At 38.6% G+C, this 27,459-nt stretch overlaps 1 protein-coding gene across 2 annotated transcripts in view; it reads left to right on the top strand.

Annotated features, from left to right (window-relative positions):
* CNTNAP2 (contactin associated protein 2) overlaps positions 1-27,459 on the top strand; it is a 1,014,456-nt gene that overhangs the window by 877,256 nt on the left and 109,741 nt on the right. For both annotated transcript variants that reach the window (XM_064419448.1, XM_064419458.1), the window contains one exon: positions 24,067-24,237. In XM_064419448.1, coding sequence (XP_064275518.1) covers positions 24,067-24,237 — 171 coding nt within the window. The remainder of the gene's footprint in view (positions 1-24,066; positions 24,238-27,459) is intronic.

The following is a 27,459-nucleotide window of genomic DNA, read 5'->3' as shown; positions in this document are numbered from 1 at the left end:
TTAACTGCCTCCCTTTTAAAAGTCTCTAACTCAAATTACTTTCCCCCTATTATTCATTTTTACCCTTATTGTAAATGTATCAATCTTGTAAATGTTCATGTTTGGTGAGCTCGCTTTTGATAACTGACTGGCTAGGGACAGTCCTAGGAAAAATGGGAGGCTCTGTGCTCCCTGACTTTGTGAAGAGGTCAGGCAGAGAGGTTGTAAGGATCATAATGTTGAGAGTAAAAGGAAATGAAGAAATGAAAATAGGCTTAGAATTCAATATAGTCTGGAAAATAACATCAGGAAAATAGGTGGTCAGGGAAAAATCAACAATCTGAGCTGGAAATTACTTGGTCCACTATAGTAAACTCACCATTAAGATGATGGTCAGTTCCTGAAAAGGCTGATATGAAACACATTCCTCTCCTATCAGCTTCAAAGTTTATGTAAGCTGTTCATTCTCCCTCCCTCCTTACTAACTTCCTTCCTTCAGCTCAGATATTGATGCTCCCCTTTTGCCAGGGTGTGTAGAGGGATGGGAGGAAGGGACATTTCCTGCCAGTCCATCACTCCTTGTCCCACTACTCCTTCCTGGCTGCACTCCCAGAATTGGCTAATGATTGCAGACAACATATGGTCTGTGAACAGGAGCTTTCTTGTTTTTAAAAACAAAGATCAGGTGCTGGAAAAGAGAGCTTAAAAGCAATGTATAAATGATAGGAAATCAATCAAGGGAGGATATGCTATGAAGCTGGTAAAAGAGACACACCAGAAGAGATTTTAAGGAACAGATAATACTGCCTGCAGCTGGAAGCTTGCTGCTGGTAGGGGAAGAAAAGACAGGAAAGTGGACAAGGAGCCACACAGCTTCCATATTGGTACCCTAAATTCAAAAGGGTACACTTTCCTTGTCAACTTTCTATGAACCCCATAACCTGCTCCATGGCTCACATCCACAGAGGTGTTTGAGTAATTTATTCCTGTTTAAGAACTTATCCATCCAAATTAGTAGCAATTCATGGGTTCTTATCTAGCAGGAGCAGTGGGCAGAGCTCTGATTTGGAGTATTTCACTGAAATGAAAAAGATCTGAAGTGCTTACATAGGGATTTAGTGCCTCGTTCTATCTAAGTACTTTTCTGGACTGAGAGAAGTCTGCCTTCTGTGCCACCTGATGCAGGTTTGATCCAAAGACTGAAGATGTTTGAATAAGAGGCAGAATAATTACAGGGGAGATTTTTCATTAAAAAAAAGAAGATTGGAAATGTAAAAGGCATTATCAAAATAGGCATAGGGTTTTCTGTTACTTCTGTAACACATCTCTCTGAAAGTCCTGGGGGTAATTAAGGTAGCCATTAGGTTAGACAAAATTAGGACAGCAATTGAGGATAATGTTTACATTACTGAAACAGTTTCGATATGCATCCACCACTATCAGTTTTGATATTTCTCCACCACATATTACAATGCAGTATTTTTCTCTGTATGTTTTTTTTTTTTTTTTTTTCGCTCCATTTTGGTTTTCATATATTCAAATACCATCAGCTACCAGTGGAAAACATCATAAACCTTTGTTACAGATAAAGAATAAAATATGAATGTGAAGTATTTACTATAACCCTATCGGGAAAATACAGATAGCATAGACTTTCTTGTCCAATTTACAATGTAGAGGGATATTTTTGTCTTGTGCTTGTAAATTCACATGAATATTTATTTCTGTAGACTGTGGCTTTCTTTCACCCTGAAAGCTCTCTAAAGAACTATCCAGATTTTTTTTTCTGCCCTTTCATTACAATAAAATGAGTTTGCTTCCTGATTCCCTAATTTAAGCATTATTTGAATGGTGCAGATTCTTTCTGTGGTATTTATAAGGCTGTAAATGTGTGCTGATTTTGCTCATAATAACCGACACACAGTGGGGCTGCTCTTCTCACATTAGGGATGGTCAGGAAATGCAGACTAAAAGGTTGTAGGTATTAATAATGGCTTTCATTTACTAATCCAAAGTGCTGTCTTTCCCAATTTTGATCATTATGGATATTTGGTTAGAATTAACAGACCTCTGTTTCTACTGGGAAACTGCTAACTCTCTTCTCAGTGCTGTTGAAATCCAGAAAGCTTTCTGCAGAAAAAATCTCTTCTGTATACTGAAGCCGTTTTCTGTGAGCAAAGCTACTAATAAAAACCAGCTCTTCCTGCCATTGCAAACCAGACTGCACATTTGGGAAGGTACAATTTTCAGAGGTTTTATGGATTGTTAAATGCATGCATCTCTCTCTGAGGTGTAAATGCTTTACTTCTTAATATTTGTAAATCTAATTCTCATCTGAATTCAGCATGTTAAAACAAAACAAAACATAACAGAAACCTATCAAATTTACTGGAATTGAAATCTAGAAAAACCAGACTACTAAACCTGTTCTTCAGGAGTATTTTCAACCACCTAATTAATTTTTATCAAATTGCATACTTCCTTAAATAACCAAGAATAGGAATTAGGGAAACATATTCAGGCTTGTAGGCTTGATGATTTTATTCTTGATCCCCATGTGCATAGAGAAGCAGTGTACTGTACACGTCTTTGAGGGTGATAAATATGCCAGGTGTGATTGAAAAATTTCAAAGCAGCATGTCTGAGAGACTGTTTTTTCTTATTTATTGCAAACTTCTATTTATACAAAAGTTTTCAAGCAGTCACTATCAATTCAAAATCATCGATGGGTAATGATGAAAACATCAGACATTTGATTCATACCTTTCTTGCTCCTGCTTTTTGATTTTTTTTTGCATATGTATAGATCTCCAGAGTTTGAAAGAAAGAAAGTTACCTAGGATATTCAAGAATATCAGCAAAAGTGGCATGAACTGTCCTTTTTCATGCCCTTGAGTATCTGTTCGGCATCCAGCACAACTAAAAATGTGTGCAGCTAAATGCCATCCAAAGACTGGAGGTTTTCTCCTGGAAGTGGTTGCTATACTGTATTTTTGTCTCTGGGGAAATACTGAAAAGGAGTTGCATAGAACATGGAGTCTACTCAAGAAATGTGGAAATTAAAGGATGTAGTGCAGAAAAGCCATATAGACCATTGGTGTGACAAAAATTTAAAGGCTGATTTTTATTACATTTGTGCTTGGTATTAAGAAACTGAACCTTACAGAAAAAAACTACTTCCATCAAGCAATAAGGCTGTATTTAATATTTTAATTCTTCTTGTGGTCCATCTTAAGCTTTGGTCTTCCAGTTCATATTATCTGAGGAAATGCTATGTCAGGTACAATTTATCAAAGTGTCTCTTACTCCCACATCAGCCTGGCCCACAGAACCCAACTGGCACAGCAAGCACCCAGGGACAGAAATGCCTGCCATTCATGCTGACTCATACAGAGAGATCTTCCAGACAGGATGTTTCTGTGCTACCAGCCCAGAAAGCAGAATATGAATCTGAGAGCCGAAATCTGCCTGGAGCTCTTCTTTTTGCTCCTGGAAGAGAGCAGGCTGTGGAAGTATATCACCTGCTGCTCCAGCCAGCCTCCTTCCCCTCCAGCTGTCTCCTATTCACCTGACACAGATCCTATTCTTCTTTTGCAGTGTTAGGGGATCCTTTTCTCCTTGCTTATGAAACCAATCTGTGCATTTTACAAAAGAAGCAGAAACTCTCTTTTTTTACTGGGATTGGTTGTTATTGTGGGGCAGCAAGCATGAGTGCATTTCAGGGGTGGCACCCAGTCTGTATTGCATAGAAATCATGACGTGGTTCAAGACACAGCAGTTAAAAGCCACCAGCAAGGCAGAGTGAAAGCAAATATTGAAGGAAGACTGGAGAATGAGTACTGAGTCCTGGCACTGACATGGAGCACCATGCCAGAGGCTGGGGTGTGGACAGTCAGGATGTATTACTGGCAGAGCAAGAAGTGTCAGGAGATGATGGCAGAGCAGCTCTCACCCCGTGCTGTAGGTCAGACCCTCTGCCTCTGTTCACTGCAGCCTGTCGATTACAGTGCCATAGGATTACCCAGCGATGTCGTGGGTGAGGAGTGAAGCTTTCTGGTGATTAGTGTCTGGATAGTCACAACAGACATCTCAGCAGGCTTTGAACTCACTGTGCCCAATTCCTCGGCTCCAAAATCTGCAGCTAGTAGTTTTTAGGAATAACTCTTGTCTTTAAAAGACTGCCAGGCAGCTACTGCCTGACTGCCAGCACCGAGGAGTGCAGGATTTAATTTTAAAAGTGCACAGACAAACTGATAAGCAGCTCTCCAAAGGGCCACAGAGGCTTGGGAAGGATGGAAACTCGCTGCTGTGGGACATGTGGCTATGTTGTAGGCAGTGTCACAAAGAGAGAGCTGCTCCAAAACAAAGCAGAGGCTCGAGGCTGAGTCTCCTTGAGAAGCCACCTGGCTTTTCTTTGCTGCCCTCCTTATGCAAGACCAGCATGGCAACTGCAAAGCAGGAAGGGCACATACAGCCCCTGAGTAATTGGATATGCAGGACACTTGAAACACGAAGAGGACAGTGAATTACCCATCTACCCATCCTTCTGCTCTGCACACAGGGAAGGGAAGGGAGTGGTGGGGAAAAAAAAAAAAAAGGGGGGGGGAAAAAAACAACACACCTTCTACAAAGGTTAAACTCCTGTCGCCTGCGTCTCCTTTTCCCAGAGAAAAGGTACCCTGCTGCCATCTGCTGGGGGTTTTTTTTAAGGAGACGGCACTGCTCAGGTACCCTGACATGTGACAGAGGAGAGAAACTCGGATTCTGCAAGATGCTGGAGTTGAGCCATCGTACAAGAAAATGAATACTCAGCACTGAGATGTGTCTGCAGTCACCTATCTCACCCTTCTAATCCTTTTGAAAATCGAGCTAATTGCTTCTTATCGTTATTAACTGACAGCACTTAGGGAAAAATGGATATTTTGCAGTAATACTGTGTATTTATGCTTTATTCTTCCTGCTGAAACACAGAGTTGAGGGAAGATTGATGCTTGATCTGCCTCAGTTCTGCACAAACTCTAAGAGGAGGAAATGAAATAAAACAGCCATCAAAGAGAAAGTGGTGTCATTCCTGCTTGTGCTTCATTTTATGTCAATGGCAAAGTTGCAATTGAATCTTTAGAAAGGTTATTATCAGTCTCATATCAGGCTAGCAAAGCTGGCACAAAGCAGCAGTGATAAAGAACAGCAGCCTATGGACTGAAAGCAATAACACTGCAGACAGGGTGTTTTGTTCAACCTCTGGTCCCAGGAGGTTATATATATAAATAATGGGTTTATTTACAGAAGATATGATATTTTCAGTCACCAGTGGCAGTGATAGACATAGTCACTCCACTACCATGTGATCCATATCAGAAAAAAGTTTGAAATCCCATACTCTGAGCCACTAGCCCATCCTGGCTTTTGTTTGCCTCAGTTTAGAAAAAAGGTTGTTTATTTGAGCTCCATTTAAGGAGTACCAGCTGGGTCTGACATAAAAAATGGTTTGCAAAACAAGCCAGCCCTGATGTTTAACACCCTGACAATCTCTGATGTCTTTTATTTAAGTAATAAATTAGTGTTTAATTTTTATGGCATTGCACATTACCCAGGAGAGTAATTTAGCAGGTCATTTTTAACATGGTGATAAAACTTGGAGTAATGGTATTGGAGCTGCCACTTCTGGAGGTTTGTATTGGGCAATACTACAAATTTAAGTTCCCTAACATGCATTCAATTTAGATTTAATAAGAGTTATTATATCCCACGTTAATTAAAATTGGATTATTTATTGCAAACACTTACAGAAAACTAGCTACAGAGCTGTGGCTGCACATACCAAATTTGGCCTCAGAAGTGCTACACGTTGTTTCTTCAACCCTTTGAAAAGCCAAATTTGGGTTAAATTGTGTCTTCCATATCACTTTGGTCACTATAGTGGCACTTGTGTACCTTTATGCCTTCCAGTGTGAAATTGTGACAGACATGGCTTGGAAAGGAGACACTTGATGAGGATACATTCCTGAAAACTCTGAACAGGCTTTCAAGGCCTCACAGCTATGACACTTACTGCAGCAAAGCATAGGGTAAAGCCTAAATTAACTTTTCTGAAGTTCCACAAGTGTAGTGCAGATGAGCTGATGCCTTCCTTGTCTCTCCTTTCACACAACTTACATTTTTTTTCTGTAAGGTACAGGGAGCTCACTAGCAGTCTGCCAACAGGCAAGAACTGCTTCCCCCAGCTCAGAGGGCACATTATTAGGAATGTGTTAGGCTCTGCTCAGCCTAATAAATGAGTAATCTGCCTCTGCCAAAACCCCAGCCCCAGCTCCGGGACAGAGCCAGAGAGTGGTTTCACACTGGGCAGGCAAGTAACGTGGCTGCAGTTCTATGGACCAAGAAGAAAAGGTGACACCTCCACTAGATGTGCAGAAATCCAGCAGTGACATAAGATATAGAAAAAAGGCTGTAAAATAAATCAAAGCAAACAGGGGTATGAATGTATAGAAGATACATTTAACTCACTCTCTCTGTGGATCAGTGTTCCATCTTTTTGTGGGATGGAGATCAGAGAAATCAGCACAGATGCAGCAGTGTGGGTAATGCAGAGAGAAGCACTTTTATCTGAAGTTGCAATAGAAAAATTCAGGCCTGCAACAGAAAACACTGTAAAGAGTACAAATACCAGACAAATGCCACCGCAAAGCATTGGTTTCCAACTCTTTGCTATTCAATAATTCATGTTTACTAGTCTCTGACCAGTTGGAGAAATCAACAGTACACAAAAATTGCTGGGAAGACAGAGACAGACAGCTAACATTCAGGAACCTGTCATAGAGGCAAAAGTTTCCTTCTCCTTAACCATGCAGCAACTATTTTCTTTTTTTTTCTTTTCTTTTTAAAATGTAATTTTAGACCCCAAGAAAAACTGTAGTAATATTGTGTATCTATACTGTGTCAGCTTTTGAGGGTGGAAATTACTATCATTGAGGCTGAAGAAAAAGGATTGACCATGTTCCCCTGAGCCTCCTTTACTCCAGACTAAAGACCCCCAACTCCCCCATCTGCTCCTCATCAGCCTTGTGCTCCAGACCCTTCACCATCTCCATTGCCCTTCTCTGGAAACATTCCAGCACCTCAATGTCTTTGTTGTAGTGAGGGGCCCAAAACTGAACAGAGGATTCAAGGTGCAGCTCACCAGTGCCAACTACAGGGGTGTGATTACTTTCTTAGTCGTTCTGGTCACATAATTTCTGATACAAACACTCTTTCTGATAAGAATTTCTATAAAATGCTGTTGTCACATTCCCTGGGATGTCCATGCTGAGGGAACTGATGTAATGGTAGATGAACATGCAAGACATGGAGTAACTGCATGTGATGGAGAAGCTTGGATAAGAGCAAGATTCATAATGAGATAGACTTTAGAACAAGAATGGAAGAAACAAATAACAAGACTGAATGCCATCATTTTTGCTCTAGAGCTAGTTTCCTTGATGTGAATTATTCTCCTTACCAAAGTTAAGGTTTTCTGCCTGGATTTTTGTTCAGACCATTTTTTTTTATTGCTCTGGGCTAATTGTTCTCTTTTTCTGTCCTTCTCCTTGGTATCTGACATGTCCCATTCGAGGCTCAAATGGGTAATGGCCTTTAGGGAAGGTACCAGTTTCTCATCCTCATCCTTTTTTCAGAAGGCACAACCTATCAAAATACTGACACATTTGATTAGTAGTGTTTACCTTCAGAGAGGCCTATGTTTAAGTCCATGAAGTACTAAGGCCAGAGTCCTTCTGTTCATTAAGGAAAAATTCAATATTTGGAGTGGGTACCTCTCTGACAAGCATTCTAACATGCCAAAAGTATTAGATGGCCAAGAATTTTTCCTTTTTGCCTTTTTATTTCTGCTTTTCCTTTTTGGAAGGGCTGATAGCAGCCCTCAGTTATGAGGCTTCCTGGCAGCAAGCCCAGCACAATTGTTTGAAGTCTGGATCCTTTCTGTGCAGAAACCTGTGATTAAGTCACCTTCGAACAGAACATCAGATCATGTCAATATCTTAAGTTTTCTATACTTGGTTATTAGCCTCCCTGAGCAGATATGACCCATCATGTTTCTTTTTCAGTCATTTTGATTTGTGTCTTCCTCAGGACTAAAACGCATGGGAACAGGAGAAAAGGTTTAATCTTTTACTTTGAGAGGGTGATCTGCCAAAGCTTTTCAGTAGAAATAAGCATGGGAGTTATGATATAGAGAAAACTGGGCATTAGGTTTACATCTAGGAGGAAAAGCCATGGCTGCCATGTTGTTTTTAAGCTTAAGAAGAAAATGTGTACAGAGCTTTAAAAAGCTTTGTGTGTTTGCAGGTTTTTTCCCCAGGCTTTTAATTCAAACCATTTTTGTCTTCAATTGTAATAATATCAGATAAAATTTCTTATAACATAAAGTTGGATAAGCTTAAGAGATTTTAGAGCAATGGCATATTTAAGTTGTAGAAAGACTAAAAGCTATTAAGGTTAATATACCTTTTCCTGATTTGCATCTATAATTAGTAGCAGAATATGCCCTATCCATTTTAAAAAGTAATCTTCATGCTATGAAAAACTGGTTCACCTCAGTAGAGAAATAATCCATCTTCCCTTAAAAGTAAAATCTGGCACACAATTCTCCTATTATTCTGTATTTTTGAAAAGCATTCTATTTAAGTGATGACACAGGAGTAAGATGAGTTGGATTACCAGGCTGCAGTGATCTGCAGATAAGTAATCATCTGAATAAAGTCGGTTTCATTCTTTCTCAAGCTAAAATATGCAGATCTGTGGATGAAACTGGGGGTGGGAAGGGGGACAAGGGGTGAAGATATGAAAACTTCCCACTGATATTAATTTTCAAATCTAAAAAAGTGGTAACAGAAGAGGACAAGTGCTAAGCTAAAAGCTTATGAAGATGAAGGCTAGATTTTTTACTACCTTATGGCTTTGAATGGGGAAAAAACTCAAATTACTTCACAAATAATCATCTTTTATCTAGATTTACCCTTTGACTTAGAGGTTGTTTGATCTTTCAGTTATTCGAAGAAAGAATAGAACAGAACAGAAACATACTGATTTGCTAACCTGTAGCTTTTCGTTCCCTGAAGGGAGAGGTTGCTAATACTGTTTGCAGAGTTAATGAAATGGTAAATAGTGCTGAACCTGGTTATGATACTTCTAAGTTCCTCTGTCCTCTGATGGGACAAGCATTATCAACTGTCTTTGAAACTGAAAAACTTGCCTTGACATCATGGTGTCTCTTAAAAGAAATAATGCATACCTGTGCTTGCAAAATAAGACTTGTTTTTCTCAGTAAAATCATAACCTGTACTATCATAAGTGTAAACCAAAGAAATTGCATAATTACTCATCAGATGGGGAAAAAAGCCCCAACCAACTAAAAAAAAAATAAAAGCAAACACATCCAGCACAGAGAAAAACACAAAAAACCTCCAACAAATACCGGGGGAAAAAAAAAAAAAACAAACTGACAGTCTGGATTTAATCTGCAAAATAAACTTTCAATCCCTGCTATTTGTGTACTTTTCACAATAAATGTTTATGGACAGGATTGTCCTCATGGTACTCATATGAAGATGATGTTTCTTTCTTTCATATGAGCATTTGAGCCTTTCACTGAGCCAAAACCTGTTTTTTTAGAAAAGCCAATCAGCCCTTTTCTGAAGCAGGGCCTGTTGCTTTCTCTCTGCAGAATTCATACATTTTTAGATGCAGCTGAAGTAATCCACTTTGCTGCCACCCTATTCCCCAGCCCTCATTGCCTCAGCACTCACAGCAGCTGGCTGACTGTGCTCAGCACATGGGAGAGAAAGCACATTTTGCAGGTTCAACTGTTCTTCTAGAAACTCAGTAATGAAATCAGAAATGACAAGGTAAGCTCAGCAGTGACCAGGCTCTGAGATGATTTTTTGCTAACCCTTTGTTGGCTTTCATTCAAATTCCCAGAAAAAAAAATAAAATTGAATCTGTCATTATTTTATTACCTTATGGTTTTGAATGGGGAAAAAAACTCAAATTACTTAGCATCTTTTTATTCTTCCTGGTTTGCTTGTTTGGGGTATTTTTTGGGTGAGGGATTGAGAAGGAAGGAGTGAGGAAGAGGGGATGTGGGGGGAGAATGGTTTTCTTTGTGTGGAACTCCATTATTTGCCTGTGCTGTCATGGAAAAAAATATAAGAGTAAGTTTCTAGAGAAAAACAGTAAGAGCCTGGATTGCTGACAAATACTGACATGCATATATAATAATATGTACATAAGCTGTTCACTTGCAATGAGACAACATAATAAACACAGGTGCCAGTTTTGCCTTCGTTGCAAAAACAGGGTTTCATTTGTTTCCTTCTCATCAAATTTTCTGTTTTAACCTGCATTTATTTGTACCTCAAGCTCCCATAGAATACTAAACAAATTCAGGAACAAATAGCTATAAACACAAGACAGCAGACCAGGTTAAGTACCCACAAATCGGACCTAGTGATGGTTGAAGCCAAGTGTGTTCAGTGTGTTCTTAAGCAAACATTGTAAGATGGCCGAGAAGATGACCCACCATCACCTGCAGAGAGTTGATATCATAAAGATTCACTGTCAGGAGCCCAGTTTACCAGCTGTTCTGTCTTTTGGGGATGACTACACAGGAAACATGTAATGCTGGTTACAAGCTGCATATTTATAGTCTGAAAAGGAAGGACTAAGACTGATTGCCATTATAGTGACTTAAATGAAGGCTGAATCCAAGCCAGAGCAGCCCCACTTAGAAGGTCAGGCTGCAGTTGAGGCAATTAGTACAAGCATATGTTATGTTTACAAGGCACAGTGCAGCTCTATCTACATGAAAGAACTCCACCCAAGCCCATACAATAAAAGAGAAGAACACAGAGCAATGCAGAGCCTGTCTTAGTGCTGGCTGTGGGAAGATTGTGCAGGCCAGCTTTTGCTCTCAACTCTCCAGCCCTCCACCCCAGTCCTGGAAAGCTGTCTGATCTTGTGACCTGGGTACACCTGCACATCTCAAGTGCTTCCATCTCCAGGGTTAGCTCTGGTTTTGTTCCAAGGCATTTCTTGACTCATGTCAATATTTCCTTAGACAAAAGCCACATTTATTTTTGTCCTTGGAAGAATTTCCTCCAACAGAGATTGTCATGCAGTAACAAATTCCTGTGAAATTAGGTGGTTTCCCAAAATCAGATCCCAATTCATATCCATTTCTGTGCAGGCACGTTTTTCCCCCATGACTGCCTTTTAAATCTATATTTGACATCTCAATTGATCAATACAAGTATATTTTGGTCCATTTGTGCCCTTCCTCTCCATTTGAGAATCAAGATTGCTGTGCACAAATACTCTCTTTTCCCAATGAAGGAAACTGTAAAGTCGAGTGTCAGAGTACAGCTCTTCCCTCTTTCAGAAGAAGAAAGTCTTTGCAGATCAAAGTGAAGTACACCTCTGGTGTCAGCAGCCCAGATTCTTTACAGCTTGTGAGTAGTTTCTTATTTAGACCAAATACAGACCATAGTTCTGATTCTTTAGCTTAGCCTTAACTCTTTCCCAATACCAAATGCCTGAGCTAGTAGCTGTGATAGTAGGCATGACTGTGATGTTCCCTTTCAAAAAGTTTAGATCTGCCATGTCTGATTTTTTTTTCTTATAAAAGGATTGCTAAGGAGCCTTCTGATTTGGGCTGCATGTCTGAGCAAAGCAAAGTCTGAGTAAAAATCACCAGTATTCATTAATGTTCAAAGAACCTTATTATATTTATTTATATTTATATTGGAAAAAGATGTCATAATGGGTAATGTGCCATGATGGGTATCTTGGTCATTGTGAGATAATTACAGTCATGCAAGGTTGCAAAATACTATGAAGAAATATTTGTTTTTAAACAAATAGCAAAATATTTGTCATCTTTGCTTTTTAAGTGTTGCTGGACCTAATATTTATGTATATCTTTTTATCCATAAATAATGTTACCACATTGTGTTCTCCAATTTCAAAATTTTTTGACATTCATTTAATGACTTCATCCAACACCAATGCATTTGGATAATGTGCAAAATAAGAAGCAAATTTGTGGAAAATTATTGTTGACTATTGTATCACAGGAGCGTGTTCAAATTCAAGCCAGGTTTTGTACTCTGTTTCAAGTAGAAAAGCTGCCCCTTCTAGCCTAAGATTGTAACCACAATTCTCTGCAAATGTTGACAGTCCTACAAAATCAACATTCAAAAACACTTTATAAAGGAGAAAAGAGAAATGGTATTTTCTTCACCTCAGAGATCTTGGACTCTGGAGGCATAAGCCATAAACAACTTGGCCAGGGTCATGTATGCTAAGAATGTCAGAGCCAAGAAATTGAATTTAGAATGACTAAATTATGGCACAGTGCCATTCCCCAAGTCACCTTCCATTTCAGATAAAAATCTTCACTATAAGGGGCTCCTTTTGTGTTCATCTAGTTTTAGATGTTCACGTTTTTCCCACTCAGTGCCATGCTTTGTAAAATGTCTAAAGGCAGTTTTTAGCTGCAATCTTCTGTTGTTATAAGCCAGCTGAAACATTCTTTACAAGCCCAAATTTCTACATGACTGTTTAGTAGAGAGACATTTGGGATGGGAAAGGTTAAAAAAGGCAGGAAGGCAGGCAGGCAAGCAAGCAAGAAAGAAAGGAAAATAAAAAGAAACAAAGAACTTTGGCTCTTTATGAGACATCATTTTCACACCCTTTTCTCTTTCATTGCATAGTCTTTTGGTTGAGATGTAAAATATTTGGGAAATAAACACTGAGTAAATATTCTCAGATTTGTGTAAATTGAGTGTAATGCCATGAACAGTAGAGCTATGTCTAAGTGATTAGCAAGAGGTCAGAATCAGATCTCCTGTAGATGCAGTTATATTTTGTTTCCACAAATCATTTCACCTCGAAAATACTAATTTCATTGCAATTTTTCTATTGATTTTTCTTGTAATTTTTATGCAAGTCAGAAACATTGGTCATACTTTCACAAAATAGTTGAACGTGAGAAGGGGTTCTCTAGGGAAGTTAAACCTTTAGCATGGGTTATTTGTGATAGGTTTTGGGTTTTTTTTTCTGGTAAAGCTGGTATTTTTTATGGGGATGTACTATGTATAAGTCTTTGTTACATATCTGTAAACTCTGATTGGTTTAATAGTCGTTAAATTTGTATAAAAGCATTTTAACATATACAAACATTTAAGATTCTTGGTCTCAGTGCTGTTACCATTAAGCTGCAACAGGAGTTCAATAGATCTCTCTCCATATGACAACTTATTTAGTCTAAAATGTCTTCATTAGTGTTCTGGTTTAGATTTGCTACTACACTAGATATATTTGCTTGCATCACCTGTGTGAAATTTGAAGTGTCAGTAGACAGTGCCTGTTAGAAGAGGGACAGCTGCAGTTCCTACCGTACATGTACCTTTCTACAGGGAGCCCACCTTTGTCCATATAAGTGTTCTCTCTGATAAAAATATTACAAGTGTCACTAATGGCAATGTTAAGACTAAGAAATTTTACTTTTTAATTTAAATTTTGTAGGTATTCTTTCTTTGTATTCTTGGATTTAGAATACTGCTGAGATAGTCAGATCACAGGAAGATATTTGGACATAGTGATAGTCTTAATGAGTTATTTTAAAGATAAGGAACAGGCAGGGAATGGAATAAATGCTCAAATGCAGTCATGTGAAAAGTTTCTCTGCATAGATGATATAGAAATGAACTGTAAAATTACTTTGCAAAGAAATTTTTTTCAAAGACAGAAGGGGGGAAGTCTATATCAACATCGGCATATCAAGCAGGGCCATGGCACAGAGCAGAGTAGAGGTTCTAGTGAAGGCACCAGTGTCTGGGGTGGAATAGTACCACAGCATGGAGTCCAGTGGTTCTTCCCAGTTCCCAGAGGAATGTAGAACAGGGAATCCATGGAGGTGTTAAGCTCCCAGCTGTTTGAATTCAGAACACAATGTCTATCTCTATGATTCAAATTCTGTGCTTGTATAAATAGCTACGGTCCATAAAAAATACACACACACAAAAAAATGGGAAGTTGGACTTGGAATAATGTTACATGTGACATGAAACTTGGATGGCATCATAAGAATGAAGACAGTTCTACTCAATTGTAGGTTTAATGTATATCTAAACTATTTATTAATAACTGAGAACTAGGACATGAACAAAGGAGTCATTAAAAGTATATATCTACAAATAAGCAGTAGAACAGCATGACTGTACTAATGCACCTGCTGAATTAAATGATTACTTCACGCAAATTATTTTAGCTGTAAGTTTCATCAGGTTAGAGGACTACAAATAACCAAAGGACCTAGTTATAACTTGTGACTTAAATATTCTCAGCTTTAGTTCAGAAATCTCTGAAATCCATCCAGTAATAGAAGATCAAGCAAAAGCATTTCATGATCTCCGTCAATAACAATGGAATCAATGGCATGAAGAATAGTTAATGTACTACATCAAAAACAAATTGCATCTTACATTTTAATTCTGAAAAACATTTTCCAATGTGAATGTGTAGCTGGTCTAGCAGAACAAATCAGGTGACCAAAGAGCCAGAACACTGAGTCCAGATCCATAGTCACACACAAGTGATTTTAAAGCCACAAATAGGAAGAAAAATGTCACTCTAAGCAGAGAAAATGAGAAAATGTAGAGGGGAAGAACTGTGTGAAGATTACCCAGCGCATTCTTCTTTTAAAACATCATTGCAGGAAGAGCAAATGGGAATGGCAGAAGAAATGGATTTTGGGTCATGTAATTCACATGATGTTGGCCAATGCAATGGCTCTGACTCTACAGAGCTCTAGAGCTGCAATCTCATTGTCCACACACCTTGCCAAGGATCTGGAGAGCAGAGAGCTACCATTTCCGGCAGTTCACCTCTGCAGCACAGGGAATAGATTTAGTACCACAGGGAAACTGAATTCTTAAGAAAATTCTTTTTTTTTTTTTTTTTTTACATTATTGTCCTTGTGTCTTTGCCTTCCATCTTGCACAGATATGTGCAGAGCATATGGTGATTATGCAGCATTACCAGGTGGGAATGGAAAGCTCGACAATTGTTTTGCACAGCTAAACACCCACCAATATATAGGGAACAACAGAGAATCAGATCATCACAGTAACATGGTTTGTGGACAGCAGCAGGCTCCTGTATTTAATGTTTACCATTCTGGCACCGTGGCAGGGTTCCTACATACTGCCTTGACTGTGGCTCACTGGTGATCAAGCTCATGTTTACAGGTCAGTTATTGTTTAAAAAAATTCCCCTGAAAGGACACCAGTTTACATGCATCATTAAAGCTCTATCAGCACATTACAGAGCTCCAGGTTGTAAACCAGGCCGGATCAGGACCTTTCATCCTTTAGATGGATGAAAGTAATGATGCCAGCAGTGACAGGGTATGTATCGTGATTAGGCATTGTGGCCAGGAGGCAAGAGTTCTGAAAAATGATCTTCCAAAGATGATTGCAGGAAACACAGCAGGTGCTGGAAGCATTTCTGCATCACTGAATCTGTTTTATTGACTCCAACATTTCACTGATAAATATGATTGCACTTTTCCCCTCACTCAGCAAATATAGTGACTGGCAGAGTAAAGCAAACTTTAGCATCTGTGTTTATATCCATTGATTAGTGTCTTGTAACTGTTATGTCACTTGAGAATCTTTATGAAAACAGATAATTTATAATGGCAGCTGATAAACTGCTAACCATCTTATTGCAACGCAAATATAAGTAATTTTTTGTCCTTCATTGCTGACCAAAAAACTCAAGTTGATCCCAAATAGAAGAAGAAACTCTTTAATTTCTAAAGAAGTAATTTAGGACTTGTCTGCATTTGTAATTTTTTTAATACACTTACTCTCTCCTCAGTATTTTGTTATGCATAAAGTATTTTGGGGCTTTAGACCTTGGGCCCACATGAAAAGATGAAAAGTTCTGTAATGAGGTCAACAATTGTCACAGTAGTGGCAGACATGCAGAAGGGGAGGTGACAAAGTTCTGTAAGTGAGGACCAAACAACCTCCCCAAAACTGGAGGAGGAAAGGGCATCAGTGGAAGGTCACCACCCAAATGAGTGGACAAGTAACCTTTTCAGGACCTCACTTTCAGAGAAGGTGCATGCAATGAACTTCCAGAAAAGAAGTCTTGAGGAATCACTGTGAGTTTCAGGTGTAGTATAGAAATTGAAGGGGTTATATATTTATCAACAATCTGGATGCAGTAGTTGAATGCACCATCAGCAAGTTTGCTGATTAAACCAAACTGGGAGGTGCTGTTAACTCTCCTGAGGGACAAGAACCCTTGCAGAGGAATTTGAGGAAATGGATCATTAGGCTTTGATTAATGGGATGAAATTTAATAAGTCAAAATGCCAGGTTCTGCCTTATGGAGCTATGTCAGGCACAAATCTGGGAGAGTAGTGTCTGGAGAGCAGCCCTGCAGAGAGGGTTCTGGGAGTTCTGGTTAACAGGAAACTAAACAGGAGTCAGAAGAAGGAGGTGCTGAGCTCTTCTCCCTGGTGCCCTGTGCCAGAACACATGGGAATGGCTAAAAGATGCACCCATCAGGGAAGGTTCATGCTTGACATGGGGACATTTTTTTACTGGGAAGCTGATCAAGCTCTGGAACTGGCTTTCTGGAGAGGTGGTTGATGCCCTGTGCCTGTCAGTGTTTAAGACAGTGTATAAGGACAACATTCTTAAAGCTATGATTTAACTTTTGCTCAGCTCTAAAGTGGTCAGGCATTTGGACTAGATCGTCAATGCAAAAAAAAAAAAAAGTCAAGGTCGATGTAAAAAAAAATTCTGCAACCTGGAATTTATCTTTTAAAATCTGAATTGTCTTTAACATGACAGCAATCACTGCAGAGCTAAGTTTTCTGTTTTGTTAACTCTGAGCTCATCTCTATATGTATTGATATTCTCAGCAGGTTTTGTTCTGGACTTCCAGCCATTTGTTACTTTGTTGAAGGATACACAGCTAGTTTTAGCCTGGAAATTGAAATCTAACCTATATTTTTATTTAGCCTGAAAGGGGGTAAGTCAGTTTGCTGTTATACAGTGCTAATACACTCTCCATCTGTTCACTTGGGGATTTTTCCTGTGTGTTGTCAAAAGACTTTTCTGCTATTAAGGCAACATCATATGTAGCAGCTCTTTCTGGTTTATTTTTCTTGATTCAGATTTGGATTGCAGATCAGGACACTACCATCTTAATTTTAAATTAAGTAGCACTTTACATGCTTCTTTTCAAGTGATATTCTGCTGTGATGTTGATAAATTGTTAACCTACAGCCCAGGAAACACATTATTGATATCACTAGTTAGTCTTTGGGTATGGCAGGAAGAATTCAAGGACACAGACTTGCCAGGCTTGGACTATTTTGAGATCTGTCTCTTTTTTTATTTTATTTTTTTTCCTCTAATGGCAGGAGTACTACACCTAGTTTGTGTTACTGTTGCTTATCTTTTTATGGTGCAACACCATAATATTAAAAAGTAGTTACTTTTTGCAGAATAAGATATTGATGACTAGCATAACCACAGAATCATCAAGGTTGGAAGAGGTCTTCAAGATCATCTAGTCCAGCTGTCAGCCCAGCACCACCATCATTGCTTAAATCACCTAAATCATATCCCCACGTGCCTCATGCAGGCACCTTTTGTAAGAGCCGATCTTCATCTCCCCTGGCAAAACTTAATGCCATTTCCTCTCACTCTTTTACCTAAGACATGGCAGAAGAGAGACTGATCCATACTCCACTACAGCTCCCTTCAGGCACTCTGTCCTTAGCCTCCTTTTCTCCAGGCTTAACAATCCAACTTCCTGCAGCTGCTCTTCATAAGACATGTTTCCTAGACCCTCCCCCACCTTTGTGGCCCTCTTTGGATATACTCTAGCACCTCAATGTCCTTTTTGAAGCAAGTGACACAGAACCGGGCACAGTGCTCAAGGTGCAATCTCACCGGTGATGAGTACAGCAGGGCAAACTCTTTCCTACTCCTACTGGCCACCCTACTCCTGATACAGGCCAAGATGCCCTTGGTCACCTGGGCACACTGCTGGCTCATGTATCCATCTGGCTGTCAGCCCCCAGTCACTTTCTCCTCAGTAGCTTTCCAGCTGCATCCCCCAGCCTGCAGCAGTGTCTGGGCTTGTTGTGGCCCAGGTACAGGACCAATAAGAATAATGGCAGTGGGCAGAGAAATGCACAACTGGCATATATTCAGCAGTCCTGAAAACTGGGAATGTGGGATTGTGGGCAAAGGGATACTGACTGATAGAGGGGAGTCCAAGGCTCTAAACAACTCACCAACAAGAAAATAAATTCAGGACTGGAGCTGGTCAAAACTGATTCTATGAGTACCAAAGAAATCAAAGAAATGTAAAAATTACCATATATAGTAAATTATATGTGCATTAAATATAGTAAATGCAGTAGAGTGAAAGATAGTAGATGTAGCATGGAGCTGCAGACCAGAGAAAAACAAAGGTTTCAAAGCATGTTAGCACAATGAAAAATGACACCAGGCAGATATTTCAGTCAGGAAGAAGCCCCTGGCATTGTAGTTCTCCCAGCAAAGGAGAGAATGCCGACGACTTGCCATCCTTGCTCTCCTCCCCAACACAACCCCCACTCCAGCTCAGACTGAAGCTGTGATCTCAGCTCCCCAAAGATTAACACTGATGACAGAAAAGTACCTGCCCTGCTTAGAGGTCATGGTTACATCTTTCACAATAAAGTACAACTCAGTGCAAGAAACACTGCCAATTTTCTTTGACTTTTCAAATAGAAAGTCCAACAGCAAATTTGGTTTTCATTACAGCAAGTTCCACTCTGAAATGGATCTGAAGACTTGAGTCTAAGGTGTGATTTTTGCTGTACTGATACCCAAACTGCTCTGTGTGCATGCATAAGTTCCTATCTCAGAATGGAAAAAGAAGAAAGGAAAAAAACCCCACCAACTTGATTTGTTGAGCATAATTGTATGGATAATCTCAATCCATTACTTTGTGCCACAGAACAGTTTTCCATTCACATAGCCATCTCCTCTGAAATAGAAGACTATTCTTACGTTTTATTCACATAATGGTTTTGATAGAAAATCTGTTTTGCTGCAGATGAGGGCCCTGGAGGTTTTTGGTCTATTGTAATACATAAGAGCTGCCTGACACTGCAGCATTCGTTCTCTAGTGCGATTGCCTAGCAGGGCTAAAAGCACTGATGTCTTTTACAGTTCTGGTATTGCCATTATCCATTTCAATGGGGTTTAAATGTAAAAGTGAAATTGATGGTGTTAAAGCATGAATTTCAATCATGCTAAGAAAGAAGATATTGATGGGAGCCAGCAAGGGAGCTCTGAACAAAAATATTGCAAGGCAGAAGCTGAAAGGCTGATTACTATAAGGCCAGTGATTCTGTTTTCAAGTTACAGAGCTGCCACACATTAAAAGATGCCTGTTCATGTTGCATAACTCAGGACAAAATGTGTGTTTGTCCCTGTCAGTATTATGGGTCTCCTTCCTTCTCACTGAGGTGGGACTTCATGGGAAAAATCTTCAAGTCCTAGTTCAGCTTTTTATCTGAGATTTAAGATGTCCCTTCTCATTAACTTTTGTAGTAGGGCTGGTTTCTTGTGGCTACAGACCATCGCTGTTCTTGTAAAAATTATACCTTTGCAATTATAGTGCAGCCACCTGTCTGAGACTGAGTCTTTTTGGAGCACTAAAAGAGACACTTTTGTATCATACAAATTACAAAGAACACCGTAACTCAGGGTTAGGAAAACTAATGAGAAAGCAGTAAGAGTGTTTTGCAGGAGCTTAACGAGTTGGATTTTAATTTTCACAGCAGAGAGGCAGAGCTGTGAGCAACCTTGACACAAATTGAAACAGAATCACAAAGTGTTACTTGGTGCATTGAGGCACCTCTGTCTCGGCTATGACTCTGATTCTTGCTTGGATCCAGGCAAACATCCATGGCAGTGTCCTCTGGCACTGTGGTCAGCAATTCCCTTTCCTGCCTCCACGTGCCCTGTGTCCTAAGGCTTACTGCCATCACCAAGAAATTTTATGAAAAACACATCCATGCCTTGGGGATCTCCACATTTATTTCGAGTTGCAAACAACTGAAAAGGCTTGTCTGGTGTCCTGATTGACTTGTATTTGTGCTTCCACGACAGCAGCATGCTCTGTACCTGTTTAATTGGTTTAAAATCTAATTTAAACACTAAGCGAGTTTAAACTAACAGAACTGCACAACAGAGCTGTGGTGTTCATTACAAAATTATAGTTGAGTTTTCAAAGAAAGTAAAATTATAATGTCATATTTCAGATAATACAATAAAAATTATCCCTAGACTCTGGTATGTTTTTAAATTAAAAACTTATCATTTATAGTGTTCTTTCTAAATAAACTCCCTTTCCCACCTTCTGTCTGATATTCCTGCTGCCATACCTCTACTCTGTGGTTTAAGTTCCAGTCCCAGTTTTCTCCATCTACAGTTTGTCAGCCTAAAGTGGGAGAAAAATGCCTGTAGGATCAATATGTTCAAACCACTTGAGGAAAGAATTGTGACAATGTACCAAAGAAATTCTAAGGCATAGTGACTGATAAAAGTTCCTAGCAAGAAACTGTAATAATGTGTGTAAAGTGGATTTTTGTACAGTATTTCCTTAGGGAGCCCATTTATTATCAAAAGATAGCATTTTATGATAAAAATCATTATTTATGTTTGGCAAAACATTTCTATTATACCCTTAACAAAAAGACTTTTTTCCCTTAAACTGATTTGAAATGAATGTACACTAGAGTGCAAAACCATGATTTTATCTTCATAGGAATTTCTCATGAATAGTCTTTGAAGATGTCTCTCTCAAGGTGCAGAGATTTCTCCAATTCTGTCTGCATCATTTATATTTATTCTCTCACCAATAAGGTCTGCAGACAAGGTTTTCTGCAAAGTCAAATCGTAGCATTTTGAATTAAATGCAAAATCCTTAATGATGGAGCTCTTCAGCAGGCTGGATGTAGCTCTAAATAAAAATTGTTTCATTTTGTTCCAATAAGAAGGTGATGAAGGCTCCATCTGAACCCACCTGCCTATCTGGCCCTGCAGTGGCACTCTGAAGCAGCAGTCCTTGCAAGTGTGCTGTGGTAAAAATGTGAAATCTTTGCCATAGGGCTGCACCCTGCTGGTTAAACCCACAAACAATACCAATCCTAAAAACTCTGAGATGTCCAGCTGGTCACATACAACTGAAAACTACTGCCCTGTAAAGGCAAACCAGTTCTTGGGTTATGCACTCTCATAGTTAAGGATTTAACCCACAGGGTCCCAGCCTTGCAGACTAAGTCTATGTCAAATTGCATTTAATGATTTCAAGTTTGCAAGATAATTAGAAATATGTAAATACAATACTGCAAAATATATAGCTGTTTCATATAGCAGGTCATACTCTTATTTACTTTATTGAAATATTCATTCTAATAATGCACTCTATATATTCATTATAATATTGCTCTCTTTTGGTGAAGTGAGGTGGCTTGGACAGCTTTCTCACTGAAGAGAGATTTGTCTCCAGTAATACTTGAATTTTATAGCTCTCACATTCACAGCAATTTTACTTGTCATGTGTTTTGGGATAACAAGTTTTGTAATATTCAAGGAATGTAAAGCTAGGGATCTAAAATACTTATTTAAGTTAAAAAAAACATTGACGCATTTCTACAAGGTTATTCAGGGCAGCAAAATTGGCTCCTGAACAGAGAGTGTATTAATACATTCCTGGCTTTTTGTCTAAGTCCCACTTATTTCATGTGAGTTTATTCAGCAAGTGAAGTAAAATCTTTTTTGAGGGTCTGCCAGCAGCTAGCATATCTGCAGGTCCCAGGAAAATAAAATAGAGATGTCCAGGTACATCTGCAAATGGAAGAGCATATACAAAGTCCATCTGGACCCTGTATTTACAGATTATTGACAAAGCACTCATGCATCTAGACCATAAGCAACCCTAATATTAAGAGAGCACTTTGAAAAGTGCAGGAAAATGAGACCTGAGACTACGAATGAAAATAAAATTCAAGACATTTATCTGTGCTGCTTTAGCACTAGGTATGTTTTCAAAGAACACACTTGCAAATAACGAGCAGATATTTCTTGCTCGTGCAGGTTTATGATATGAAGATTATTGACTTTTCTATAGAAATCATTAGTAGTGTTCAATCTGGAAATTACTCATTTGTATAAGGAGGGTAAGTAGTAATACATGTTAAAAACTAGCTGATCTAGCCTAACTGGTTAATTCACTTATACCTGTTTCATGAATGCCTATTTCTTCCCACTTTCTCTGCTCAAATGTGTGCTTACATATATACACCCTCAAAATCTCAATTACAACTTTCCTCTTGGGATGCATTGAACTAAATGGAAAATGGCTTCTTTTTCCAAATACCCTAAATCCTTGAGAGAGGCAGAATTACAATGTAGGGTATGGAATAGTACTATGGAAAGCAAGAGTATGCTTTTATTTATACCTAAAAACATCTGCTAATTCAGATGTTCAATTTAAAATTGAATAGAGATTAATAATTACTCAAATAATAAAACTTCTGAAATGGGTGTGAGCCAGTAGTATAATGTATCATCACAGCTGATCTTCTGAAACTTCCTCATTCATATTCATCCAATGCTAACCAGACAAATAATAGCATTATCACATAATGTAATAAAAACAATAAAGTAAATGAAAAATAAAACAATGAAAAAACAATATCTGGGACTTTGGACTGGAATGAAAAGTAGTAGTATCATGTTTATTAGCTAGAATACTAAGGGCTCAGATGTGATGACATCATGAGTGATATTCTAATAAGTTTCTGAAGCTGGATATGTAAGCATTCTGATTAAACCAAAAACAGCTCTTTCAGTCTCTCACTGGCTTACTCTATCACCTATATGATCATCATAGAATCAATATAACATGGCCTGGTTTGGAAGAAACCTTAAAGATTGTCTAGTTCCAACATCCCTGCTGTGGATAGGGACACCTTCCACTAGACCGGTTTCTCAGAATCCCGTTCAGCCTGGCCTTGAACACTTCCAGGGATGGGGCATCCACAGCTTCTCTGGGTTACATGTTGCAGTGCCTCACCACCCTCACAGTAAAGAATTTCTTTCTAATCTCTAATCTAAACCTACTGGCTATCAGTTTGAAGCCATTCCCTCTTGCTCTTTTACTGCATGCCCTTATAAGTCCCTCTCCATCTTTCTTGTACCTTTCTTCAGGTACTTGAAGGCAGCAATTAGGTCACCCCAAAGCCTTCTCTTATGAATCTTATGATCTTTTTATTAAGAGAATCTTACCTGCTCTTATATCTTATGACTTCTTTTTTGCATTGTAATGCTACCTTGCACTGAATTTGACTGTCATTCTAGCTAAAGTACAGTAATAGTTATTGGATGTTATTAATTATTATATTTCTCCAGTGGGAATGTACTAGGGGACTATTAGGTGCATATGTTAATTGTGTCGTATTGATTAGCTTCATTTACTGGATATTTCCTGTGATTTAAATTAATTAACTTCTGATAGACATGGCTAGAATAGGAGGGGGTGTAGGTGTGTAGAATAATTTTGAAGACAAGTCACACATGCAGCAATATATGAAAGCAAAGCATATACCTGAGGTGAAGCAGGTATCAAGCTAGTGTTTTGCCCCTCTGAATGATCTCCCATGATAGTCTTACTATAATAAACATATAATAACAACATTTGAGTATGACTGGATATGATAAATTAAGAGCTAGAAAATAAATTTACCATTAACGGGGTCTGTCTTCTGAAATGTGACACACCATGCCCAGAAAAACAAAATGGAGATAGCAAGAATCAAGGTGCTTGGGGTTCTTTCTTCAGCACAGACACACCATAGCATAGATGAACCTTAAAGTTTCCAACTTTTCCAACAGCTTCAAGACAGCACTGAAACATGTCTTTCCTGTCTATCCTCTGCAGGGAATTACTGGAACGCAGCTTCTTTTGTTACTTCATCATCTTACCTCCACTTCTCCACCTTCCAAGGAGAAACCAGTGCAGACATCTCTTTCTACTTCAAAACATCAGCCTCAGATGGGGTGTTTCTTGAGAATCTGGGGAACACTGACTTCATCAAACTGGAGCTGAAATGTAAGTATACACTTCCTATTACTATTCTTGTCAGTTGAAGTATTATGTTGAGTAGTAGCTTTTAAAAAATGTGTACAATTTAATAAAATGTGCAAGCTGTCTAAATCCTGGAAAAACTTCCAAATCAAGCTGCTTGACATGTTTTCAAGTTGTCTTTTGTGAAAGGAGTGCTTGAAGTATATTTGAATTGTTTATTGAGGGGAAAATACAAAGACAAATAAACCTGGTAACATCAATTACAAAAATGACACTGACCTGAAAAGGGGTTTCAAAATTGCATGTCAGAATTATTTCTTCAAAATTTATGTCTTCGGCTCTGTGTGCTTTTCGGTTTTATTTTATGGTTGCTTTGGAAACAGAGGAAAGAAGGAAAAAAGAGGCACCATCCTAATCAGCGCTGCAAGGAGCCAAATAGCTGAAAACTTGCATATGATATTTAAAAGCCATAAAATATCTCATAAAAATAAATCTTTATCAGTATATCTGTTAATAAAATCACTGATCTGAAAAAGAGGGTATAATGACACCAAGAGGCAAGTCAATTGTATTATTCAAACCATTTTTAATGGCCCAGGGGCAAACTTTCCAAGGAAGGTGCTGAAATCCTCAGCCGCACCTGAATTCTGCTTAGTGGAATTGAAGCAGTTGAATTAGGGGGAAACACGTTTTATGTCTACTTTGTTCTCCCCTGACCCTGCCATAAATGGGAGCAGGGAGAGGCCCTCTGTGCTATGTGTGGTTGTTATTACAGCCTCTAGCAGCATGTTACAGCCTCCCTGCACTCCAGCACTGGGGCACTGGGAAAAGATGTGTGCTTCCTTTGGCTGCAGGAGCTGCTCATGGATGCCAAGGACCCAGATCTAAATGTTGATGCACAAAAGTCAGCAAGTCATTAATGTTGAAAGAGAAGCAGTTGGCTTGTGGGCCCTAAATAATCTGTACTTTTATGCGGATTCAATGTGATTTAGGTACACATATCTCATTTGAAAGCAGAGCCATTTTCAATGCTTCCCAAAGTTTAAACACACAAATCAGAATGTATAAATTTAGAAACCACTAAGAGACTCCTTTAAAATGCATTTAATTTTTTCCCTCCAGATAAGAATAAAATGCTAAGTTCCATTTGGGTGACTTTTTTTTTTCTTTCTTTCTACAACAAATTTCTTTCACATTGCTTAATCCAATTTCTCTAATCTGCAACTTCAGTGAATGAATATTGCTCCTATTGAGTCACAGGGAATAGTTTTATTTGCTTTACCAAGGGGCAAAGCCCTTTAATAATAAAGTGGCAGCTATTTTTAATTTCCCTTTGAATTTAAGTAGTACTTACAGTCAGCTGAGGTGGGCATCTTCAGGGCTTCTTGCTCTTCTACTTTATGGAAGATGTTCTCAGCCAGTGCAATCAGACCAACCATGTTGTTGGTCACTTAGCTAAAAAGTGACACTATCAGTGTGTAAACATGACTTGGCAGCCACTGAAATTCTTTTGAGCTCAGCTCCGGGTAAATAATAATCATGCTGCTCACTGAATAGATTTACCAGTTCAAGAAAGTGGCAGTGTGCTCAGAGTATCATTATAAAGGACTTTAATTTTAAACCTTTTTAAACCTATGCTTGAGATTCACTGACTTTGCTGAGACCTGACATATGCGTAAATTTACCCTCTGCCTCATGTCTCTGAATCTAAACTTTAGATTATAAATTCTTGATAGAATAAGTTGAAATATCATCTGTAAGAAAAGATGAAAAACAACTGTAAGAACTGCGTAGACTGCATTTGCTAAAAAATACAAAGCAATTCATTTGAGATAGTTGCATTCACTTTACCCTTTTTCTCTGGAAACTATTGCTTGAAATTTTGAGAGCCCCAGGAAAAGGCCTTCCTGTGACTTACAGGTCACAAATTAAAAAGTGGGTTCAGTAATAAAGAGAAAAGCACCTTCTCTACTAATTACACATTTATTAATGAATATTTGCTTTACATATTTTGGGGGGTTTTTTGGTTCTAGTCTGTACTTACAGTTTTCCATAATTCATTTAAATGAAGAGTAAAGTTTCAGAATTTCAGAAGTACTTTACATAGCTCTACAGTAAACTCTGCTGCTGCTTAAGCCTGTTTCTTTTTTACAGAAGTCCTGTAAAATTAATATGTGAATTTGTTCCTAAATAGGAACATAAATTTATGTTAGTAAGGTAATTACAGAATTATCCCCAAACTCTGATGAAGCTTTCCTTTGGCAAGGTGCTTTTCATCTATCTATCACATTCTCTAATAGAGCAGCTATTTTGTATTAAAGGCTTTTTACATAAAAAGACCACCACCACATATTTACTGAAAGCTGTTTTGGTTCACCCAGTGGATTGCTTTTGTCTATTCATTGCCTTCTCATACAGTTACAGTTCTCACTGGAGAAGGAGGACTTCCTACAAAGCCTGTTCTCAATTTCTTTACTTTTTTACCATTCCAAAAGGAAAATGTCAAAGTCAGCATCCTGCACATACAAATTCCATTTCTTTTTCCCTTATGTGTAAAATAGCTGTGTGTACCTGTAATACATGGGTAATGATGTATAAGCTGAGCTCTATAGACCAGAAACAAAAAGGTTCTATAGTATCCAGTATTTTAATCAGCTTGCTGCACTTGGTGAATGCATTAGGGAAACAAATCATTTGGTCTATTAAAATTCTTAGCTTCAAGTCTTTGGAAAGGAGTTTGCATGTTTTATTCTGAGCACAAAAGTGGTTACTAGGAACACTCATTAAATAATTTTACTGCATTCTGTCTTTGAGCCTAATAATTCTTGAGTCTTATGTTATCTTAGGGTCTAATAATTGTGCAGATTTTCTAACTCTCCTGATTCATATGAAAAAGAGGTGACATTTACAGTATCTTGAAGAGTAACTTCATATGCCTTCAGCAAAACCTCAGATTGCCATCTCTGAGGGGGGATAGAGGAAGGAAAGGAAGACCATTTTTTTTTTATTTCAAAAATAGCTTTTGCAAACATCTGACAAGGAATGGTGTCAAGAAAAAAACAGAGATAAAATGCTGCTATGAATGTGGCTGAAGACTTTAGCTGTTCCATTTATCAAGCAACTCCTCTGGCAGGCTTGTAGTTGTCACCATACATGGAACAGTAGACAGAGACGTAGAATTACCTGAAGCCTCAATTTTTACATACACCAGTAAATCTACAGAACCCCATTGTTTTCATAGCTAGC

Source organism: Passer domesticus, chromosome 1 (genome assembly GCF_036417665.1).
Source record: "Passer domesticus isolate bPasDom1 chromosome 1, bPasDom1.hap1, whole genome shotgun sequence".
Lineage (NCBI taxonomy): Eukaryota > Metazoa > Chordata > Aves > Passeriformes > Passeridae > Passer > Passer domesticus.
This window is presented reverse-complemented; position numbering and strand designations above follow the sequence as displayed.